General features: G+C 39.3%; 1 protein-coding gene across 2 annotated transcripts in view; it reads left to right on the forward strand.

The window, feature by feature from the left end:
* The window catches only part of LOC122549941 (ras-related protein Rab-5A), a 41,693-nt gene extending 18,483 nt beyond the window's left edge, over positions 1-23,210 (forward strand). For both annotated transcript variants that reach the window (XM_043690213.1, XM_043690214.1), the window contains exons 2-6: positions 3,092-3,320; positions 9,695-9,846; positions 14,683-14,805; positions 20,403-20,496; positions 21,869-23,210. In XM_043690213.1, the coding sequence (XP_043546148.1) occupies positions 3,155-3,320; positions 9,695-9,846; positions 14,683-14,805; positions 20,403-20,496; positions 21,869-21,984 (651 nt within the window). In that variant the 5' untranslated portion in view covers positions 3,092-3,154 and the 3' untranslated portion in view covers positions 21,985-23,210. The remainder of the gene's footprint in view (positions 1-3,091; positions 3,321-9,694; positions 9,847-14,682; positions 14,806-20,402; positions 20,497-21,868) is intronic.
* The last annotated feature ends 2,087 nt before the right edge of the window (positions 23,211-25,297 follow it).

The raw sequence follows: 25,297 nt of genomic DNA on the forward strand, positions 1-25,297 counted from the left end.
ATTTACAACACAACACTTGTTATCTCAAAACCAAGCAGCTGTAGGTTCTTGTCTTCGGATCTTCCGGTGTCATCTTTTCTCCTTGTTAGGAATTGCTGCATCATAGGTTACTGATATAGACCACCTAATAGCAGGAAATTGAGAAACAGGTTTGTAAAGAGATCTCACTTATCTGTAAGTATAATAGGGTGGTTATGGTAGGGGATTTTAACTTTCCATACATAAACTGGGACTGCCATAATGTTAAGGGTTTACATGGAAGAATTTTAAGCGTGTATAAGAAAATTTTCTGATTCAGTCTATGGATGTACCTACTACAGAAAGCGCAAAACTTGACCTACCCTTGGGAAATAAGGCAGAACAGATGACTGAGGTGTCAGTGGCAGAGCACTTTGGGACAGCGATCATTATTCTATTAGCTTTCAAATAGTGATGGAAAAAGATAGATCAGATCTAAAAGCTGAAGTTCTAAATTGGAGGAAAACTGATTTTGATGGTATTAGGCAAGAACTTTCAAAAGCTGATTGGGGGCAGAGGTTCACAGGTAAATGGGAAGTCTTCAGAAATTAGATAACGAGAATCCAGAGACAGTATATTCCTGTTAGGGTGAAATGAAAGGCTGGTAAGCGTAGGGAATGCTGGATGATTAAAGAAATTGAGGTGTTGGTTAAGAAAAAGAAGGAAGCATATGTCAGGTATGGACAGGATAGATCGAGTGAATCCTTAGAAGAGTATAAAAGGCAGTAGGAGTATACTTAAAAGGGAAATCAGGAGGGCAAAAAGGGGACACGAGATAGCTTTGGCAAATAGAATTAAGGAGAATCCAAAGGGTTATTACAAATACATTAAGGACAAAAAGGTAATTAGGGAGAGAATAGGGCCCCTCAAAGATCAACAAGGTGGCCTTTGTGTGGAGCTGCAGAAAGATGGGGCAGATGCTAAACGAGGATTTTGCATCAATGTTTTACTGTCGAGAAGGATGTGGAACATATAGAATGTAGGGAAATAGAAGGTGACATCTTGAAAAATGTCCATATTACAGAGGAGGATGTGCTGGATGTCTTGAAATGCATAAAGGTGGATAAATCCCCAGGACCTGATCAGGTGTACCCTAGAACTCTGTGGGAAACTAGGGAAGTGATTGTTGGGCCCCTTGCTGAGATATTTGTATCATCGATAGTCACAGGTGAGGTTCTGGAAGACTGGAGGTTGGCTAATGTGGTGCCACTGTTTAGGAAAGGTGGTATGTCAAGCCAGGGAACTATAGACCAGCGAGTCTGACGTCGGTGGTGAGCAAGTTGTTGGAGTGACTCCTGAGGGACAGGATGTACATGTATTTGGAAAGGCAAGTGGGAAATCATGTCTCTCAAACTTGATTGAGTTTTTTTTGAAGAAGTAATAGAGAGGATTGATGAGGGCAGGGAGGTGGATGTGATCTATATGGACTTCAGTAAGGCGTTTGACAAGGTTGCTCATGGGAGTGTGGTTAGTAAGATTAGATCTCGTGGAATACAGGGAGAAGAGTAGCCACTTGGATACAGAACTGTCTCAAAAGTAGGAGACGGAGGGTTGTTTTTCGGACTGGAGGCCTGTGACCAGTGGAGTGCCACAAAAATCAGTGCTGGGTCCTCTACTTTTTGTCATTTATATAAATGATTTGGATGTGAACATAAGAGGTACAGTTAGGAAGTTTGCAGATGACACCAAAATTGAAGGTGTAGTTGACAGCGAAGAAAGTTACCTCAGGTTACAATGGGATCTTGATCAAATGGGCCAGTGGGCTGAGGAGTGTTGGATGGAGTTTAATTTAGATAAATGAGAGGTGCTGCATTTTGGGAAAGCAAATCTTAGCAGGACTTATACACTAAATGGTAAGGCCCAAGGGAGTGTTGCTGAACAAAGAGACCTTGGAGTGCAGGTACGTAGCTCCTTGAAAGTGGAGTCGCAGGTAGATAGAATAGTGAAGAAGACGTTTGGTATACTTTCCTTCATTGGTCAGAGTATTGAGTACAGGAGTTGGGGCCATGTTGCGGCTGTACAGGACATTGGTTAGGCCACTTTTGGAATATTACGTGCAGTTCTGGTCTCCTTCCTATCGGAAGGATGTTGTGAAACTTGAAAGGGTTCAGAAAAGATTTACAAGGATATTGCCAGGGTTGGAGGATTTGAGCCATAGGGAGAGGTTGAATCGTCTTGGGCATTTTTTTCTGGAGAGTCAGAGGCTGAAGGGTGACCTTGTAGATGTTATAAAATCATGAGTGCCATGGATACAATAAATAGACAAAGTCTCTTCCCTGAGATGGGGGAGTCCAGAACTAGAGGGCATACATTTAGGGTGAGAGGGGAAAGATATAAAAGGGACCTTCGGGTCAATTTTTCACACAGAGGGTGGTACATGTATGGAATGAGCTGCCAGAGGAAGTGGTGGAGGCTAGTATGATTGCAACATTTAAAAGGCATCTGGATGGGTATATGAATAGGAAGGGTTTGGAGGGATATGGGCTTGGTACTGGCAGGTGGGCCGAGATTGGGTCGGGATATCTGGTTGGCATGAACGAGTTGGACCGAAGGGTCCGTTTCCGTGCTTTATATCTCTATGACTCTAACTAATCAAAGCACATAAATATTAAGCAGGGTTACTGGCCATTTTGAAGGACAAAATGAGAAAAGGATCACAGGAAAGAAGGCTTGTGACAAACGTATGGCAGTATCTTGAAAGGATGAGCAAAGAAGAAAAAAACTTTATTGGAACATACAGTAAAACTTTGTTCAAAAAAACACTTCAATAGAGAACTTGCTGCTTTTCTCAGAAAATCAATTTATTTGGGTGGCGTCCAAAATGGTCTGGATTTTGCCCGTCATGGTAGGATAATTGTCTCAATTGTGAGGATGTATGCTAAGCATTTATGTCTTTACTCTTCTCAAATACTGATTAAGATAGTGTAAATTTCCAGCATTTCATAACTTGTTTCAGATTTCTAACAATTTTTTTTGTGTCTGGTTAGTTGTGAATTGGGCATTATTAGAGGTTATTTAACCTTCTCAATGTTTTTTGTTACCCTTGCTTTAAGAAAAGTCTTTGTTTTTTAAGCTTTAAACTGACAACGTGACCAGGAGCAAGTATTGGCACGAGTGAATCTGGTGACAATTAGGAATGGCAAATCGGGGAGGCACAGCGCGACCCAATGGACCAGCTGCTGCTAACAAAATTTGCCAGTTCAAGCTTGTTCTACTTGGAGAGTCTGCTGTTGGCAAATCTAGTTTAGTTCTCCGTTTTGTGAAGGGACAGTTCCATGAATATCAAGAAAGTACTATTGGTGGTAAGTTTTACTTTAGTGGGCATTTAGTTAAAGGCCTTGGTGTAATTGTATTGAATTAACATTTTTTCAGTGCTAATCAGTGTATTGTGTACTGTACATCGATTTTTTTTTTCCCCTTCACAAATTAACATCTCCACGCTGTTTTCAGAAAGAAGAATGAGAAAGAAAGTAGATCTTTGAATGTATTTTAAACTTATTACCAGCATGGTGGTAATAAATGATTTCTCGTTTGAACAGTTTCCAAGCCAAGATCATCAGAGGAATAATCACACTGGTTCACTTTCTCTTTGTCCCTCCTCTTTTTTTAATGTAGGCGATATGGAGTAGAATTGAGCAAGCTATATGACCATATTAAAGGGACATAGAGTCATAGAGATGTACAGCATGGAAACAGACCCTTTGGTCCAACCCGTCCATGCCGACCGGACTTCCAAACCCAATCTAGTCCCACCTGCCAGCACCTGGCCCATATACCCATCCAAATGCCTTTTAAATTTTGCAATTGTACCAGCCTCCACCACTTGCTCTGGCAGCTCAATGCATACGCATACCACACCCTGTATAAAAACGTTGTCCCTTAGGTCTCTTTTATATCTTTCCCCTTTCGCCCTAAACCTATGCCCTCTAGTTTTGGACTCCTCGAGCCCAGGGAAAAGTTTTTGTCTATTTATCCTATCCATGTCCCTCATAATTTTGTAAACCTCTGTAAGGTCTCGCCTCAGCCTCTTGAAGCTCCAGGGAAAAAAGCCCCTGCCTAATCAGCCTCTCCTTATAGCTCAAATCCTCCAACCCTGGCAACATCCTTGAAAATATTTTCTGAACTCTTTCAAGATTCACAACATTCTGATAGGAAGGAGACCAGAATTGCACGCAATATTCCAACAGTGGCCTAACCAATGTCCTGTACAGCCACAATATGACCTCTCAACTCCTGTACTCCATACTCTGACCAATAAAGGAAAGCATGCTAAACGCCGCCTCCACTATCGTTTCTACCTGCAACTTCACTTCCAAGGAGCTATGAATCTGCACTCCAAGGTCTCTTTGTTAAGTAACACTCCCTAGGACCTTACCATTAAATGTATAAGTCCTGCTAAGATTGCTTAAGATATTTGAAGTATACTTGCCTTCTCCTGGAGGCACTGCAGCATTAACATTAATGACTGCAAAGAACTTATTGCCATGTGTCCAAAGTTGCAACCACCTGTCTGTCTCGCTGCATCACTCATTGAAATGATGAGGCACAGCAGTGGCAGGAAAACAAAGAAAAAGAAGTAAATCCTGCACTCTAGATCCTACTGCCTCATAGGCTGTTGTGCCGTACACGCCCAAGGATGTACAAGTTAAGACTATGCCTCTTCAGTCACGTGAAGATCCATGGCAGAATCTCTTGACCCTTAACAAACAACATTCTCTGGTTGAAGGACAGCCAACAACTATGATTAAAATAGGCTGGTGGAGATGCTGTGTGGGGGTGTGTGTATACATATATGAAAAGGATTAAAAGGTTTGTTTTTTTTTAAAAATAAACAAAACTGACGATCATCTAATAGTGGTTTTCAATGTAGTTTGAAGCCATCAGTATGAAATGGTCACCAAAAAAAAATAGTGTAGAGAATCCAGAAGACCAACGTCTTTACCCAAAGAATAATGAGAATATGAAACTTGCAAACAAGGAGTGGTTAAGCTATTAATATACATGCATTTTAAAGGAAGCTGGACAGGTCTTTGAGGGAGGAGAGAATTAATAGTCAGTGGTAAGTTTAGATGAGGAAGATAAGTAGTATGTGAAATATAAGTACCACTGTAGACTTGTTGAACCAGATGGCCTATTTCTGTTCTGAGTGCTCACAAGTATTGATATAATTGTGGGAAGTGGTTTTAAAAACACCATGCATGTACCTGGATGCTGTGAAACGGCAAACGTTTAGTTATAATTGCAATCTGTCAATGATTATTGATAACACATGTGGGACATTGGCACCAATAATGGGGCTGTAGGCAGGACTTTAAACTAAATGGGGAGGGGTGGGTGGAGGGAGTGGAGTGGAAGAGGTTATCAGGAGAGGTTATTAAACTGTCAGCACAGACACAAATAGGACCATGTGTTTGGAAAGGGTTAGCAATCAAACTTCAAGCTCACTGGACAAACTAATGACAGAGAAGAGTGGTTAATACAGGACTGAAGGTGTTCTATCTGAATGTACAAAGTATAAGGAATAAGGTAAATAAGCTTGTGGCGCAGATCAAAATTGGCAGATATGACGTGCGCATTGTGGAGACGTGGCTGCAAGGGGATCAGGATTGGGAGCTGAATATTCAAGGATATGCATCCGATTGAAATATTAGGCAGATAGGGCGAGGTTGCCTTCTTATTAAGAAATGAAATCAATCATAAGAAACAAAATGGGTTAGATAGTGTAGAATCTGTGTGGGTAGAATTGAGGAACTGTGAAGGTTCAACAAAAATCCATAGTTGGAGTTATGTACAGGCCTCCAAACAGTATTCAGGAGCTGAGATGCGAGGTACACCAGGAGATAGAAAAGATGTATAGGAAAGGCAAACTTACAATACTCATGAGGGATTTCAGTATGCAGGTAGACTGGGAAAATCAAGTTGCTAGTGGATTGCAAGAAAATGAATTTGTGGAATGTCTGCGAGATGGCTGTTTGGAACAGCTTGTGGTGGAGTCCACTAGGGAACAGGCAATACTGATTTAGTCTTGTGCAATGAGACAGACTTGATAAGAGAGCTTAAGGTTTAGGAACCCTTATGAGGCAGTGAACATAATATGATTGAATTTACTCTGCAGATTGAAAGGGAGAAGATAGAATCCGAGATAACGGTATAAAGGCAACTACAGAGGCATGAGGGAGGAGCTGAGTAGAATTGACTAGGAGAGAGTCTAGCAAGAAAGACAGTGGAACAATATTGGCAGGAGTTTCTGGTTGTAATTCAGGAGACACAGCAGAGATTCATCCTGAGGAAAAAGAAGCAGGGTAAAGGGAGGATGAGGCAACCATGACTGACTAGGGAAGTCAGGGAAAGCATAAAAGAAAAAGAAAAAGCATATAATGTGGCAGAAGGTGGTGGGAAACCAGAGGTTGGGAAGCTTAAAAAGACCAACAGAGGGCAACCAAAAAAAGGAGGGAGAAGGTTAAATATGAGGGTAAGCTAGCCAGTAATACAAAGGAAGACTGTAAGAGTTTCTTTATGTAAAGGGCAAAAGAGGACATTGAGCTGCTGGAAATTGATGCTGGAGAGATAGTGGGAAAGAATGAAATAGCTGAGGAACTGAATAATTACTTCGCATCAGTCTTCACAGTGGAAGACATGGGTAATATCCTAAACATTGAAGAGAGTGAGGGGTCAGAGCTGAGTATGGTGCCTATTATCAAGGAGAAGGTGCTAGAAAAACTGAATGGCCTGAAGGTGGATAGATCACCTTGACCAGATGTACTACACCCCAGAGTTCTAAGAGAGATAGTGGAGGTGTTCATGGTGATCTTTCAGAAATCGCTAAAATCAGGGAGGTTCCCTGATTTTACTAACATGACAGCCCTTTTAAAAAGGGAGTAAGGCAAAAGATGGAAATGTACAGACCAATTAGCCTAACCTTGATCGTGGGTATGATTTTGGAATCCATTGTGAAGGATGAGATTTCTGAAAACTTGGAAATATATGGTAAATAGGGCAAAGTCAGCATGGTTTCATCAAGTGGAAGTCATGCCTGACAAATCGCTAGAATGGGGTATCTGGTCGGCATGGACAGGTTGGACCGAAGGGTCTGTTTCCATGCTGTTCATCTCTATGACTAAGTAATGAGCAGTTTAGAAAAAGGAGAGCCAATGGATGTTATCTATCTGGACTTCAAGAAGACCTTTGACAAGGTGCCGCACAGGAAGCTACTGAGTAAGATAAGGGCCCGTGGTGTTAGAGGCAAGGTGCTAGCATGCATAGAAGCTTGGCTGTCTGGCAGAAAGCAGATAGTGTGGATAAAAAAGTCTTCTTCAGAATGGAAGCCAAGTGGGGTTAGGGCAACAATTTTTCGCTTCATACGTTAACAATCTAGTTGAAAGAACTGAGGGCATTCTGGCTAAGTTTGCAGACGATACAAGATAGGTAGAGGGACAGGTAGCATTGAGGAGGCAGGGAGGCTGCAGAAGGTTTTGGATAGGTTAGGAGAGTGGGCAAACAAGTGTCAGATGGAGTACAATGTGGGAAAGTGTGAGCTCATGCACTTTGGTAAGAAGAATAGAAGCATGGACTATTTTCTACATGGGAAGAAAGTTCAGAATTCTGAGATGCAAAGGAACTTGGGAGTTTTCTTCCAGGGTTCTGTCAAGGTAAATTTGCAGGTTGAGTCAGTAGTTCAGAAGACAAATGCAGTAATGGCACTTATTTTGAGAGGACTTGAATATAAAAGCCGGGATGTACTTTTGAGGCTCTGAGGCTCTGGTCAGACCACATTTGAAATATTGTGCACAGTTTTGGGCCCCATATATAAGGAAGTATGTGCTGGTCCTGGAACGTGTTCAGAGGAGGTTTACAAGAATTGTCCCAAGAGTGAAAAGCTTGACATATGAGGAACTTTTGAGGACTCTGGATTTGATGGAGTTTATGAGGGCGAGGGGGGGAATCTAATTGCAAGTTAGAGTACTGAACAGCCTGGACAGAGTGGTAGGAGAGACTAGGACCCGAGGACAAGGCCTTAGAGTAAAGGGAAGACCTTTAAGGACAGAGATAAGGAGAAACGTCAGCCAGGGAGTGGTGAATCTATGGAATTCATTGTCACAGAAGGCTGTGGAGGCCACATCATTGAGTATATTTAAGACTGAGATAGATAGGTTCTTGATTATCAAGGGGATCAAAGGTTATGGGGAGAAAGCGAGAGAATGGAGTTGAGAAGCTTATCAGCCATAATTGAATGCAGACTCAATGGGCTGAATGGCCTGATTTCTGCTCCCATGAGTCTTATTGATAAAATTCCAGTTTTCTTTGACTCACTCACTGTCAGCAATGCCATGCAATTGATGTTATCTTCATTTTAAAAGTTACAAGTCTTTATTTTCATCTGAAGACTTTACCTCAGTCTAAACATTTAGAAATTAATATCTTCCGCGACTGAGTAGAATATTTTACTAGCAGCTTTTGAATCTTTGTAAATGATTGCTAAGGTCTGCTTTATAATGGTTACAATGCTAACCAAATAAAGCAATTGTTTTCTGCTGATGCCACTGAAGAGGTAAAAGTAATTAAATACATTTTGCATACCCAGTTAATGTGCTACACTAACTATTTTGTAATGTACTATAAGTTTTTTGAGTTCTTAGTTTTTAGGATTAGTATTTTTTGGGGGGATGGTGAACGTTGGGTAAACAGGGTAGTGCAACTTTGGTATTCTTTGACTAATATTTTAAAATGTTACCTACGTAATATGTGTCCTTATCAGAAACTCCTGTAATATACCGAGATCATGCGTCTGATAGCTACCCACCATGGTCCAAATATCTAGGTGCTAAACTCTAAGTAGGACAAAAGATTTGTAGTATTTGTTTGTTTGAACATGCATTTTGTAGTTTATTTAAATGTTTATGGTTCTGCTAGCTATCTGTTTATAGACTACCACTTAAACTGCAAAGGGATAAGCACAATTATTTCAATTTTATTTTTGTTTAAAATTTAAAAAAAAAACATCTCAGTACAGTATCTGAGATTTGTAATGTATAATTTTAGATATGTTGTGTAACTAAAAACTGTTGCATAAAGCTGTTCTAGTACAGCTCAACCACTTGCATCTACCCAATATGTCCTGTGCACAAAAAACAATGGAAATGGAATCTGCTCAGTTATCACCCTATCACTCTTCTCTCAGTCAAAGTGTGATTTTTAACTCAAAGTGTTAGAAGGATACGTTGACAGTGCTATCAAGCAGCATCTGCCAAGAAATAAGCTGCTTAACTGATCATTCTGGGTTACATCAGAGCAGCCCTTGGACCAAACATGGACCAAAGAGCTGACCTCCCAGAGGGCAGTATTTCACAGAGCACAACATTGAGTTTTAATGTTTTAAACCTGCCACCCTTTAGCCTCAAACTATGATCTCTCGTTCTAAATTGCCCCACAAGGGGAAATATTGGTGTTTCATCAGATTAATCAGTCTTCCTCAGCATCTTATATATCTTACTTAGATCTCCTGCCATTCTTCTAATATGTGGGTCCAAACTGCCCAAAATCTCTTCATAAGATGAACCTTTCATCTCTGAAGTTAATCAAATGAACCTTCTCTGAATTATTTGCATGTTCACTTAAAAATATTCAAACTTTTAGCTACATAAAAATGTTGACCCGCTAACACATTATTTTGTTTTAGCTGCTTTCCTAACTCAGACTGTATGCTTGGATGACACGACTGTGAAGTTTGAAATATGGGATACAGCAGGGCAAGAAAGATATCACAGCTTGGCCCCAATGTACTATCGAGGAGCACAGGCTGCCATAGTGGTATATGATATTACAAATGATGTAAGTAGAATTATACAATAACTTTATACAGCTACATTATTAATTCTATAAGTATTACAAAGTTGAATTGTTTCCAGTAAATGTACAAAATTTAAACAATTTCATTTCACCTGAAGGCACCAGTGTGCGCAGTGCATTTTGATTAACTAATACAGCTTTCTGTCGGTTGGATGAAGATATTAAAATGTTAATGATTCTTCATCTGTAATAAGGACCAAATTTAGGAAAAGGTTTTTGTTGAACTGTCTGTTAGCACTATCTATTAGGAGAGATTTTTAATTCATGGACGTAGCAGGTTTGGTTTTGATTTGAAAGGATTTTCCATTTAAGTCATTTGAGAATTTCTTTTCTTGACAGCTATGACCCTTTTGAACTGTCTTACCAGAAAGCAGTTGAGGCAAAATCATTGAATATTTTTAATGCAGAGTTAGTTGGATTTTTGTCCAATAAAATAATCAAAAACTAATAGAGAAGGTGGAGTTGAAACCACAATGTGAACTGCAATGATCTTGTTGAATAGTAGCAGAACAGGCTTGAGGAGCTGAATAGTCACCTGCTCCTTGTTTAGGCATACGTCCACTATTCCTGACTTTTCTTCTCCTTTTACTTTTATTTAAATTTTAATCTTATGATTTCAGTTCATTTTGTTAGTTTCATTTCCTCTTTCTATTCATACTCCATCACTGGTTTATTCAAGATTGTATTAGCGGAATTAATGTTTGAATATTAAGATATATTTTTTTGCTGAGGTAACTAAATGTGTTGGAAATCTTTGCAGTTGGCTGTCAACCTTAAATTATTAAAGTTAGCAGATGCCTAATGATTTAAATAGGTTATTCTATAAAAATGTGCAGATGTGAGAAATATGCTTCCTACATCCCCAAAGCTTCATGAGTCTTGATGGATGTTTGCTTTGAATCTTGAGGTATTGAGAATCTAACTTGACAATTTTACTGTTTGTCTAATCTGGTATTTTTGAGCATCCACGTAAGCAATTTTTGGTGTTTCGGAAATATTGCAAGTATAAATGTGCATTCGCATGTTCGAAACAACTTTCCTGTATCTGAATTGCTTATTTGTTCATGGAATGTGAGCATTACTGGTTACGCCAGCATTTATTCCCCTGTCCTTGAGAAGGTGTTGGTAAGCTGCCACCTTGAACTGTTGCAGTCCATGCAGTATGGGTCTACACGCAGTGATGTTAGAGTGTTCCAGGATTTTGACCAGCCCCAATGAAGAAATGTGATATATTTCCAAGTCAAGATGATGTATGACTTGGAGGGGAACTTGCAGGTAGGTCATAGTATTCTCATGTATTCTTCTAGAGGCAGAGGTCGCAGATTTGGAATGTTGCACTTTGCCTTGGATTGTTGAAGCTTTTTCTCTTCTGACTGAGGTTTATTTTGGATTCCTATCTGATTCATTTGATTTAGCAGTTGTATGGCATATGCAGATAATAACTTTGAACATTGTGTAGAAAAGCTCCACATGATTAAAGTCATTGGATAATTGTGATGAGCTTATTTCTTCCATCCAGACATTCAATGTTACCTTTTGCGTCCAATAGACCATCTGCAAATGCATTTATTTTAAATATTTTGGATAACATTCCTGATAGCAGTCCTAATTTTTTTTTCTTTTGCCAATTCTAAATTGTGATCCCTGGTTCTATGTTTGCAATGTAGTACAAAGTAATTTTGAATTGTGTTTTTTGTAAAGCATTTGTTTCTTTCATCTTTCAAGGTTGAAATGACCACATTTTCCTAGCCTTCCTTACTTAGGTCTCTTAACATTAAGAGTTGGCATCATGGTTTTTTTCTTGGGCTGGACCTTCTGTGTCTCCCTTGTCTTTTGATGACTAGAGCTACTTACACTACTGAAGGTGTGTTCTGGCCATCTGAGTTTTGATTTTGATTTCTGACTTATGCTGTACTATCAAATTACCAACACATCGTTTTATCATTGATCTACAGACTTTGATGTATTTGAATTCCAAGTCTGCTAAGACTCCTTAATTTCTCTTTCACGCTTCTATTTCATCACTGTCGTGGCATGCATACCATGTGCATTTTCCCCTATGTTACAATCTTGGGATTCATAAGAGGTAGAGAGTGCAGAAGCAGTTCAGTAATGCTGAACATGTATATCATTTTGGTTAGGCCACTAAAAGCACATTAAGTCCATTTCTGGTAGGGTCCTCCACAGGGTTTGGAGTTGATTTTTCAAGCATGATTCCAGAGATGAGGACTTGCATCGATAAAGTAAGGTTGGAGAAACTGATTTTTTTTAAAGATCATTTTAGTCCATGAGTGATGATGGCCTGAAACTTGGAGCCTAGGAGAGTGATGGAACATTCCAAAAGGAAGCTTAACTTGCAATCTACAGGAATAGAGAGGGAATAGCATTTATTAGATTCCTCTATAATGTGGAGGTGTTTGGATGTGTTGGGCTGGAGTGGGCAAGGTCAGAAATCACACAGCATCAGGTTATAGTCCAACAGGTTTATTTGACATCACAAGCTTTCGGAGCGATGTTGCTTCATCGGGTGATTCTTCACCTGATGAAGGAGCATCACTCTGAAAGCTTATCTGCTACCTCCTTCTACATTGCTCCACATGAGAGAACTTCCTCTCTGTCTTTATTAATCCCTTTAGCAACTTGCGTACCTCAATTAGATCTCCTCTGACCAGAGAATACAGGCCTAAACTGTTCAATCTTTTTACGCAAAACAAACTCTCCATCTCTGGAATTGATCTAGTGAACCTCCTCTGAACTGCCCCCAAAACAACTACATTCCTCAAGGGGGCCAAAATAGTACACTAAGCACCAATGCTGTCTCACTTTGCAGCAACATTTCCCTACTTTTATACTTTCTTTAACAATAAATGCCAAAATTCCATTTGTCATCTTTATTACCTGCTGTCAAATCTTTTATCTGTAGAATTATTGTTTAGCTCATTCAGTCTGAGAGTTCACTTCACTTCTATCAGATGCAAACACTAGACTGATCCATTTATTCTTAGAAAATAGGTAATTGAATCAGTTTGCCTCTGCCTCATAATTAAGGTTTACATTAAATTTAAAATTAATCTGTATTTCAGACATTTAGCTACATGTTGCTCGGTCATCAACAACATCTTTTTTAAAAAAAGAGAGAATTTGGTACATAGCTCAAATTGTATAGTTTTAATGCTTTTACAGAATATGGAATGCCTAAAATTTGAAATTTAGTCTGTTACTACCAATGCTATTCTTTAGAGCTACCCTGTTGACCATCTGTCAGTCTCCAAAATTGATGATCATTGTGACGATTCTGTAACACATCATAATCAAATAAGATTCTTTGATATCTGTTCCGTGAAGAGCAATTGTTCAGATTTCCTTTTAGACTTTTATGGCTGAATTGGACCTACCAGAAAATGCAGGTGGACAGTTGTATATAACAAACTGGCACAATTTGTCTTGAATTACATATAATTCATTGACTGCTGTACCCACCACCCTTCACAAGTGGATTGTCCCAACATCTTGGAGAAATCACTGTATTAGATCGTCTCTTTGTGGCGCTTAATTTGTGAAATCTCTCAAATGAAACTCGGTAAAATATATTTACTGGCTGTTACTAAGCACTGAGACACAAGGTTCCTGGAAAAGTTGGACTTTCAGCTGACATTTGGCTGCACAGTAGGATTTATTTTTACTTTGTTGATTCAAAGCTCAGGAGTTTAAAATATTTGATTCTGGCGTAGATTGTCGTATTTGACATTTGGAGCTTTGTGAGCTATATTATGCATTTGTGTTATCTGACAGGCACACCACTGTCTAGCAAAGTTGAAGCATGGCATTCCTTTTCTGAAATGGGTCCTGTCAAATAATCCTAGGGATTTTTTGATACAACTGCCTTATTTTGTTTCTGACAATGTTTCACAGCGCAGTGTCATAGAGTGAGAGATATACAGCACGGAAGCAGACTCTTGGTCCAACTTGTCCATGCTGACCAAGTATCCTAAATTAATCTAGATCCATTTGCCAGCATTTAGCCTATATCCCTCTAAACCCTTACAATTCATATACCCATCCAGATACCTTTTTACAATAATGTAATCGTACCAGCCTCCACCGTTTCCTCTGGCAGCTCATTCCATACACATACCACTCTTTGTATGCAAACATTGCCCCTTAGGCACTTTTTAAATCTTTCCACCCTCACCTTAAATCTATGCTGTTTAGTTTTCAACTCCCCCACTTGGCAGAAAAGACCTTGTCTATTTACCCTATCCATGCCCATCATTTTATAAACCTTAAAGATCACGATCAGCCTCTGACACACTAGGGAAAATAGCCCTAGTTTATTCAGCCTCTCAGTAGAGCTCAAAACCTCCAACCCTGGCAACATCCTTGTAAGTCTTTTCTGAACCCTTTAGAGTTTTGCAACATCCTTCCTGTAGCAGGGAGACCAGAATTGCATGCAGTATTCCAATAGTGGCCTTAACAATGTCCTGTACAGCTGCAGCATGACCTCCCAACTCCTGTACTCCATGCATTGTCCAATAAAGGAAGCATACCAAACATCTTCACTATCCTATCTACCTGTGACTCCACTTTGAAGGAGCTATGAACCTGCACTCCAAGATCTCTTATTCAACAACTCTCCCCAAGACCTTATCATTAAGTATATAAGTCCTGCCCTGATTTGCCTTTCCAAAATGCAGCACCTCACATTTATCTTGATTAAACTCCATCTGCTAGTGAAGTGTGTTTTATAGCTGGCCACCTCTGAGCGTATTTTTGAAAGGTATTTTATGTTCATTATTTCCCATGTCAATTTCTTTGCAGGACACTTTTGTACGTGCCAAGAATTGGGTTAAGGAACTTCAGAGGCAAGCAAGTCCTAACATTGTAATAGCTTTAGCAGGAAACAAGGCTGATCTTGCTAACAAGAGAGCAGTAGAGTTCCAGGTTTGTATATGAAAGAAATTGAACAGTCTCTGCAAAAAGCTGCAAAAAATGTTTTCAAAACCTTTTGAATTTGCTTTGGAGAGTATAAGTAAAATACTAAGCAAAATACACCTATCACACTTGTGACGAACTGCTAATCTCATTGATCCTATGAAATGTAAAGTGGAAGCATTTAGCAACCTCTTCAAAAATCCTATTCCTTGCCAGAATATTTATTTATAAGTTTGAGTCTACCATTGGCCAGGACAAGGCATCTGGCTCAATTAGGAGAAAGTGAGGACTGCAGATGCTGGAGATCAGAGCTGAAAAATGTATTGCTGGAAAAGCGCAGCGGGTCAGGCACCATCCAAGGAGCAGGAGAAGAAGGGCTTATGCCCAAAACATCGATTCTCCTGCTCCTTGGATGCTGCCTGACCTGCTGCGCTTTTCCGCAACACATTTTTCAAATCTGGTTCAATTACCCTAGTTGTTCTTGTAAGCAATCTAACTATTTTAGCTTAATGGAAATTGATTCTCATTGCCCAACAGCTACTTGTGATCTAAACCAGATACAGAACAACCTTGGTTATCCAAACAAGATCTTAAGGTCCCGTAAAAACATTATATCAAAGAGGTGACACTGACACTGGTGGTATGAAGCACAAGACTGAGTCGATACCATTAAGTTGATGCATCTTTGTCAAATGTTTTTGCTGGCAAAAACAAAGAAACACCAGCATCTTAAACAATTGCAACTGGGTGTTTTCTTCGAAAACTAATAACCAACCTCCACCTCAATGAATTTTATTCAGTGATTTTATTTGTAAATATCATGATATTTTTAGCAATATCCCGTTTTTACATATTTTATCGATTGAATGAAATAAAAACTCTGTAAACATGCTTTTCATGTAATTATGTTCAATATGGCTTTGTTTACGATCAGATCCCAAACAAAATACTCCCCACCCGTCTCAGACAGATAGTCGAGATTGTTCTGTAATTACTTTATCTCTCTCAAAATGAGCTAATATACTTTTTAAAATTCTTTTTGGAATGTGGGCAGCCTGGGCTAAGTAGTCATTTATTGCCCACCCCTAAGCACCTTGAGCAGGTGATGTGCTGTTGTTTTGCATTGCTGCAGTCCTTGGAAGGTAGGTGCACCCAAGGTCCTGTTAGAATGGGAGTTCAGGATTTTGACCCAATGACAATGAAATAAGGCAATTCACTTCCAAGTCAGGATGATATGTGGCTTGGAGGGAAACTTGGATATGATGCTGCTCCAAAATATCTGCTTCTCTTGACCTTCTCAGTGATAGAGATTACGGGTTTGGAAAGTGCCAAGTTTCTGCATTTTGTTTAGTGTATGTTACACATGGCTGCCACTGTGTCAGTGGTGAAGGGAGTGAATGTTTAAGGTGGTGGATGGGGTGTCTGTTCAGCAAGATGCTTTGTCCTCGATGGTGTCAAGCTTGTATTGTTGGAGCTGCAGCATCCAGGCAAGTGGTGAGAATTCCATTGCCCTGCTGATTTTGAAAATGTTGGACAGGCATTTGGGGGTTACTTCCCACTGTCTAGCCTCTGACCTGCTCTTGGTAGGCACAATATTTATATGATTGGTGCAATTATGTTTCTGGGAGAAAGTGAGGATTGCAGGTGCTGGAAATCAGAGTCAAAAAGTGTAGAATGTCCTGATGAAGAGCTTATACTCGAAGCATCGACTGTCCTGCTCCTGGGATGCTGCCTGACTGTGTGTTTTTCCAGCGCCACACTTCTTGACAGTTATGTTTCTGTCTGATAAAAATGACTCGATTCAACAATGAAAATGCTATTGATGGTTGGATTCGCTTGTTGAAGATTGTTTGCTATTCTTGTGACAAATAATATTCATGTCACATTTCAGTCTAATCTTGACACTGTTTGGATCCTGCTGCATTTGTCCACGAGGCTTGATAATTAATTATTTGGCTCTTTCATATCAAACATGAAACTAGCTGATCTTTTTCTGTCCTGATGAGCCATTTTGCAACTAGTCAACAAGATGCCAATACTAGATTAGAGTGGTGGTGGAAAAGCACAGCAGGTCAGACAGCATCTGAGAAGCAGGAAAATTGACGTTACTGATGAATTTCTGATGAAAGGCTTTTGCCCGAAACGTTGATTTTCCTGCTCCTCGGATGCTGTCTGACCTGCTATGCTTTTCCAGCACCACTTTAATCTAGACTCTGATTTCCAGCATCTGCAGTCTTCACTTTCGCCAAGATGCCAATACTCCCCACCCATTGGCTACCACATAATTTTCTTGGAAATTTCTCTAATGCCCTTCAAGAAGTGATGAAGTATTTGAGATGATTATCTTTGCCTTTGAACAGTCAGGGCTTTTCATGACTTTAACCAAGGGAATGTTTCCCCAATTCTGAATAACCTGAGTTTTACTTGGTCCTACATTCAAGTCATTCTTTCATAATTTCAGCCAGTCGACAACCTGTTTGTGGAAGTAAGACTTTTGTGTGCATGTTTGGACTGAGTCTGGAATAAGGTCTAAAGTTGAGTGATCTTTATGGAAGTTTATTTTTCTGTTCATGGGATTTGAGTGTCACTGGCTCGGCCAGAATGTATTGCCCAGAGGACAGTTAAGAGCTGTAGTTCTGGAGTCATGTATCCCTAAACGACATTAATGAACAAGTGGGTTTTTGTAACATTCAGCAGTGGATTTATGGTCACCAATAGCGTTAGGTCTTTGTAATTCAGATTTCAATTTAATTCAGATTTTGCCTTCACTCTGGTGGGGTTTGAACCCTTGTCCCCAGAACATTAACCTGGTGTTCTTGATTACTAACCCAGTGACATTGCCACTGTCTCCCCTGAAAGTCATTCTAAACATCAATGATCAGGTTATTGGGAAGTGCTTAATAGCACTGTTGTTCTTTCCACCTTTTTTTTTTATTGTTGGGGTAGGTTAATTGGCAAGTTAGCTGTGTTGCATTTGCCCTGTTTTGTGATTAGAAAATACTTCAATAGTTTTCTAAATTGGGAAATACTTATTTTGGCTGTGTTCATTTAGTCCATTGGCACTAATTTTCCAGGAGTGTTCCTCACCTTATTGGATCAGATTATAGACCCTCTAATAGTCAGAGGGAATATGAGAAATAAATTTGTACGGAGATCTCAGTTAACTGTAAGAATAATAGGGTGGGGATTTTAACTTTCCAAATATAGACTGGGACAATTATACTGTTAAGGGTTTACATGGAGAGAATTTTAAGTGTGTACAAGACAATTTTCTGATTCAGTATGTGCAATGTACCTATGACAGAAAATGCAAAACTTTACCTACACTTGGGAAATAAGGTCGGGCAGGTGACTGAGGTGTCAGTGGAGGAGCACTTTGGGGACAGCGACCATAATTCTGTTAGTTTTAAAGTAGTGATGGAGAAAGATGGACCAGATCTAAAAGTTGAAGTTCTAAATTGGAGGAAGGCCAATTTTGACGGTATTAGGCAAGAACTTTCAAAAGCTGATTGGGGGCAGATGTTCGCAGGTAAAGGAACGGCTGGAAAATGGGAAGCCTTAAGAAATGAGATAACAAGAGTCCAGAGATGGTATATTCCTGTTTGGGTGAAAGGAAAGGCTGGTAGGTCTAGGGAATGCTGGATGACTAAAGAAATTGAGGGTTTGGTTAAGAAAAAGAAGGAAGCACAATGGGACACTGGTTAGCACTGGATCAATGGTGCTGGAAAAGCACAGCAATTCAGGCAGCATCGAGGAGCTTCAGCAAAATCGACGTTTCGGGCAAAAGCCCTTCATCAGGAATAAAGGCAGAAAGCCTGAAGCGTGGAGAGATAAGCTAGGGGAGGGTGGGGAGAGAGTAGCATAGAGTACAATGGGTGAGTGGGGGAGGAGATGAAGGTGATAGGTCAGGGAGGAGAGGGTGGAGTGGATAGGTGGAAAAGGAGCTAGGCAGGTCGGACAAGTCCGGACAAATCAAGGGGACTGGAAGTTTGAAACTAGGATGAGGTGGGTTTGTGCGGGGGAAATAGTGTCTGTCAAACTTAAGATTGAGTTTTTTGAAGAAGCAACAAAGAGAAATTGAGGGCAGAGCAGGAGACATGATCAATATGGACTTCAGTGAGGCGTTTCACAAGGTTCCCCATGAAGAGTGGTTAGCAAGGTTAGATCTCACTGAATACAGGGCGAAGTAGCCATTTGGATACAGAATTGGCACAAAGGTAGAAGACAGAGCGTGGTGGTGGAAGGTTGTTTTTCAGACTGGAGGCCTGAAGGATTGGTGGAGTGCCACAAGGATCGGTGCTGGGTCCACTACTTTTCATTATTTATATAAATGATTAGGATGTGAGCATAAGAGGTACAGTTAGTAAGTTTGCAGATGACACCAAAATTGGAGGCGTAGTGGGCAGTGAAGAGGGTTACCTCAGTTTACAACAGGATCTTGATCAGATGGGCCAATGGGCTGAGAAGTGGCAGATGGAGTTTAATTCAGGTAAATGCGAGGTGCTGCATTTTGGGAAAGCAAATCTTAGGACGTATATGCTTAATGGTAAGGTCCTAGGGAGTGTTGCTGAACAAAGAGACCTTGGAATGCAGGTTCATAGCTCCTTGAAAGTGGAGTCGCAGGTAGATTGGCGAGGTAAGGTAGTATTTGGTATGCTTTCCTTTATTGGTCAGTATTGAGTACAGCAGTTGGGAGGTCATGTTGCAGCTGTACAGGACATTGGTTAGAGATGTTGTGAAACTTGAAAAGGTTTAGAAAAGATTTATTAGCATGTTGCCAGGTTTGGAGGATTTGAGCTATCTGGAGAGATGGAATAGGCTGAGGCTGTTTTCCCTGGAGCATTGGAGGCTGAGGGGTGACCTTATAGAGGTTTATAAAATCATGAGGGGCATGGATAGGATAGACAAAGTCTCTTCCATGGGGTGGGGGAGTCCAGAACTAGAGGGCATAGGTTTAGGGTGCGATGGAAAAGATATAAAAGAGACCTAAGAGCAACATTTTCATGCAGAGTGTGATACGTGTATGGAATGAGCTGCCAAAGGAAGTAGTGGGGGCTAGTACAATTGGAACATTTAAAAGGCATCTGGATGGATATATGAAGAGGTAGGGTTTGGAGGGATATGGGCCAAGTGCTGGCAGGTGGGACGAGGTTGGGTGGGATATCTGGCTGGTATGGACTGTTGGACCGAAGGGTCAGTTTCCATGCTGTATATCTTTGTCTCGCTAGCACATGCACCAATAAATCTCAAAATGAGCTGTTGCCTGGTAAAGAGGGAGAGAATACAAGGAAGCAGAAGCTGACTTTAGAAGGGTTAAATCAAAGCTTTGGTTAAGAGAATAGTTCTCATGAATTATATAAATGTTGAAAAACTTAAATGAATTCCTGTTTGACATTGCTGAATCTATTACGTATTCCTAATGTTCAACAGAGTGGCATTCTCCAAAGTGTATTTTACAGACCACACTACACAAAGAAATATTTGTTCCGTGACACAAAAACTGGATATGTTCCAATTGTGTCTTTTTGTAAAGGATTAAATAGTTGCTGTTGTCCTGTCCAGAAGCTCTAAGGGAACTACTTTCTAATTAATTGATTTGTTTATAGGAAGCACAGTCCTATGCAGACGACAACAGCTTACTATTCATGGAGACATCTGCAAAGACTTCAATGAATGTGAACGAAATATTTTTGGCAATAGGTAAGCTTGTTCATATCGGAAGGAACTTAATATAATTTGCAACCTGTTGCAATAAAATGCCATTAAAAATGGATTCTGCATTCAAGCAATTGGAATAAGAGCTGCTAATATTTCAGGAATACGTAAACTGTCATTTCATTCATTTTTTTATATAACTTGTCACTAATTCAGAAATAGTTAAATGTAAAATACTACAGTTAAGAGTAAATCTGTGGTCCTTTGTTGGCCAGACTACGTAAAATAACAGATTTCCTTTCCAGAAGGGCATGAATGAACCAAACAGTCAGCATGGCTATGTGGTTACCATTAGGCTAACTTCTATTAAATTTGGATTTCACCAGCTGCCACCAGAAAATGTTGGATACAATTAGCAGATCAGGATTCATCCAGAGAGAAAAATTAAAGGCCTGGATTTCCAGAAGCCTGATGGTCATAACTCCACGGTAGATGTGGATTGCGCATGGGGACCTTGCAGAGGTCCTATTGTATCCACTCATGAAGGAATTGCCTGAGAAATTAAAGATTCCTGTGGCCATTCCTCTGCGCTTGGAGCACTCTAAAAGCCTCCATTAAATAAGTGCAATCAGAATGTTGCAATGAAATGAATTAAATAATTATTCAGGATTAGTCAGGCCTCCTGAATCCTTACTAGGCACCCTACTGCAACGTACTTGGCATTTTACAGTAGCTGTCAAAGTGGCTGTCTCGACCTTTAAATATCAGGATCTGGCAACTGATTGCCATGCAGCACCCACCACTAACAACCACCTCCCCACCCCCAACTCCAACCACCAGCTTTATAGTTCTGTCAAGAACAGACAACAGACTGTCAGAATGGAAGTACAACTCCACATTTCTGATGGAGCCCTGATCAAATCTACTCCCGGAAATGCAGAGCTCCCATATTTTGTAAAAACATGGGATAGTGTGGCAATCTGAAAGATTGCACTTCTTGGAAAATCTGGCCCAAAACTAATGCAGATGTGAAAATCTTCAGCTACCATCCAAATGAGGACTGAGGTTATGATCTGAAATTGCACTCTTGTGGATTCTGGAATACTGAACTTAAACAATGAGGCTTTGTTTGACAAATTACGAAATACTTTGGAACAGAAAGAGATCAGTGAGAGATTCTGGTAGACAATGAAAATGTGACAGACTCTTCTGTGCTTCAGATGTTTATTAGTCCATCACCAAAACACCTAAATTAGGACTAACTGAGAAAGAATGAAAAGTCAGTATTTCTGACTGGGTAGAAACGTGCTGCAAAAACAAAAGATTCTTTTGCACAGAAAAGCTGATACATACTCAGGTGTGAAAAACAATAGAAAGTGAACTGTCAGACATTAACCTTTTAATCTTATTGTTGCAGCAAAGAAATTGCCTAAGAATGAGCCACAGAGTACAGGACTAAACGGCGGAAGAAGCAGAGGAGTAGATCTTCATGAACCCACTCAACAGACTAAGAGCCAGTGCTGTAGTAACTAGGCTTGTTTCTAATGTAATTCCATTTCCAAGTATCCACCTCACTACTGCTTTGTAATGGAAGAACTGGTGATAACAAATGATCCTCAACAATTTCAAAATTTAAAGGGGAAAGCATATAGTTACATTTCTAATACAAGATTTCTGTCTTAAGAACTTAAAAATGTAATGTGTTCTTCTCTTCAGTTGGTAGATGCATGCATCGCTCAATATAAGCATAAACTTTGCCTTCTGTAGGGATGAACTAATGAAAAATGAAATCTTAAAACCTGCTTAAATTGGTTCAATTTAATGTAAGCTATTGAAATTTGTACCATTTAACTATCCAATTATTAACTAAGAGGTGACCTTTTGGTTAATCCTTAAGTGTTTACATTGGATGTACAGTACATAAAACCAATATCTAACTATTTATTGGAAATAACTTTATAATGTAAAATTTCCTTCAATCTGATCAGCAAATTATAATGGAATTGAACTTTATTTTAGCAGGTTGTTGTGTAAAAGCTATCCACTCTTGCACTAATATTTCTTGTGTATATTCCCTATCATTACTTTGCAATTTTACTGAGATCCATTTCTTGTAAATAAGGTATTAAGACTTGGTCTGCATTTACATAAATTTATCAGTCTGCTCTGCTAGGAATGCTGTACTGAAAAATCATTTAAATACAGAACTAATTGAAGTAGATCAGATTTGTTCTAGAAGGGTTATGAAAAACTTTATAATTATGATATAAATATGACATAGAGCACTCTACAATTGTATGTACTGTAAGTAATGACCATGTATTCCTTCAGTAATTTTTTCCAGCCAGCTCCCAAATGTGTGCTTTTTTTGGTTACAGGGTGTTTCTTTTTCCATTGTAATGCACAGTTTTTTGTAGTTACAGTTTGCAGTACTGTGGACATATCTTCTAAAAGGTGAATTATCTGAAATCAATAGCACAATATGTAAAGCATTTTGTCATTGCATCTAGCAAAAGGAGCAAGGGTAATGGCTTTGCATTTAACAATCGGTTAACTAATGAATTTTATTTTAAATGCGATAATCAAGACCATAGTCATAATCTGATGTAAACTCTTCCTCCTTTGGCTCAATCCATGTGAATGCAGTGTTTCAGAACTAAAATTAACATTTAAAGGTTTTTGTATTTATTCACCTATTAGAAATTGGACTGTCTCTAATCAATTTGTTAAAATATACATGTAAATAAATATATTCAAAATGTTGGTGTTAAATCATTTTGAGAAATGTATGACATGGGATGTTAAAGATGTGAAATCTGTCAATATCCAATATTCGTTTTCAGAGGTGATTATAACCTGAAAACAAAAGTTAATTCAGTTAGAACTGAGATTACTTCAGCTTAAAAATCTTGAAAAATAATGTTTCAATCTTTTTTAAATGGTTTGAAGTAAACTGAATTGCTATCTTTTAGGCATTCCTTAGATACTATAGGAACTTGTCAGTTTTTGATTACGGTGCAAGGATTTATTTATTGGTGTTGATATCTGGACCCATTCCTATTCTATATATAAACACCTACAATCAGCTTGATAGCTGTTATTTTTTATCAGATGCTGCAACATTTCCAGCAATAGAAATAAAGATGTTTGCTCCAGTACAGTTTCAACACTTTAATCTACCTGGCAATGTGGAAAATTACCTAGATAGGTTCTGTCTTTTTAAAATAAAAAGTCAAATCTGGCTCAGCCAATTACTGCCCCTGAAATCTTATTTTTCAGCAGCTGTGGGTGTCACTGTCAAGGCCAGCATTTGGGCCTACCTATAATTACTATAGTCCCTTTCATAGGACAATTGAGTCTGTGTATCTGGAGTAACATGTAGGCATATCCAGGCAAATATGACTCATTTTCCTTCCTTAAAGGACATTAGTGAACCAGATGGGTATTATGACCATCGCTAATAGTCATATGATTGTAATTTGACTAGTGTTTTTTTTCATTCCAGATTCTATTCAATTCAAATTTCACCAACTCCCACATCCCTAGAATATTTGCCAGGATCTTTGGAGTACTAGTCCAGTGATATTACTGCTATTCCATTATATCTGCTGTCAATATTGAGAAAGGTAATGGAAGAAATAAACAAAAGTGCTATCGAGTGGCACTTGCTGATCAATAATCAATGATAACTGCTGCCCAGTATTGCAGGTAAATCACCACATTCCCTTTAATTCAGTATTTACGTTTCTCACAAGTATCAAGTATTGAAACAATGATTTAAACTTCATTGCATGTAGCAACCAAAATAACACCCCTCAAGTAAGCAAGTTCAGCCTCACCACTTAACCTGGCTATGATGCAATTAATGGTGGAATTTAGCTACTATTCCAATGAACAGTATTTGTTCCTGGAAGTGTCCAGGGATTGATCCTTGTGCCATGTTCTTCAAAGTTCTGCTAATGATGGGTCTAGTATTGGATTCTTGTACAGATTTTCATCCTTTAGTTCTATGATGTTATGTGTTAAATTAACTACGTTTCTTTAGATTATTTCATCCAAAATATTGCAAAACTGCATTTTCGCGACTTATCAGAAATAACATAACGAGGAACGGGAGTAGGCTATCCACCCTTCGAGCCTGTTCCGCCACTCAATAAGATCATGGCTAATCTTTTCATGGACTCCGCTCCACTTACCCACATTTTCACCATATCCCTTAGTTTCTTATTGAAAACTAAAGGAATTATCTACTTTAGCTTTAAAAGCGAGTACTGAAGTAGCATCAACTACTTCCCCGAGCAAGGAATTCCAAAGATTAACACCCTTCTGGGTGAAGAGGTACCTTCTTAGTTCAGTTCTAAACCTGCTTCCTCTAATCTTGAGGCCGTGTGTCTTGTCCTACTTTCACCTACCAGTGGAGCCATCCTATCTCTATTTTATCGATTCCCTTCATAATTGTATATGTTTCTGTAAGATGGCCCCTCATTCTTCTGAATTCAAGTGAATGCAATCCCAATCTACTCAGCCTCTCCTCATTAACCAATCCCCTCCCCTCTGGAATCAACCTCGTGAACCTCCTCTGCACACAGTACTCCAGGTGTGCCCTCACTAGCACCTTGTACAGCTGTAACATTACCTCTCTGCTTTTAAACTCAATCCCTTTAGCAATGAAGGACAAAATTTAATTTGCCTTTCTAATTACTTGTACCTGCAGACTAACCTTTTGTGATTCATGCACAAGGATACCCAGGTCCCATTGCACAGCAGCATGCTGCAACTTTTTCCCATGCAAGTAATAAATTATTTTGCTGTTATTCCTACCAAAATGTAAGACTTCGCATTTATT

Source organism: Chiloscyllium plagiosum, chromosome 5 (assembly GCF_004010195.1).
Source record: "Chiloscyllium plagiosum isolate BGI_BamShark_2017 chromosome 5, ASM401019v2, whole genome shotgun sequence".
Classification (NCBI taxonomy): Eukaryota; Metazoa; Chordata; class Chondrichthyes; order Orectolobiformes; family Hemiscylliidae; genus Chiloscyllium; species Chiloscyllium plagiosum.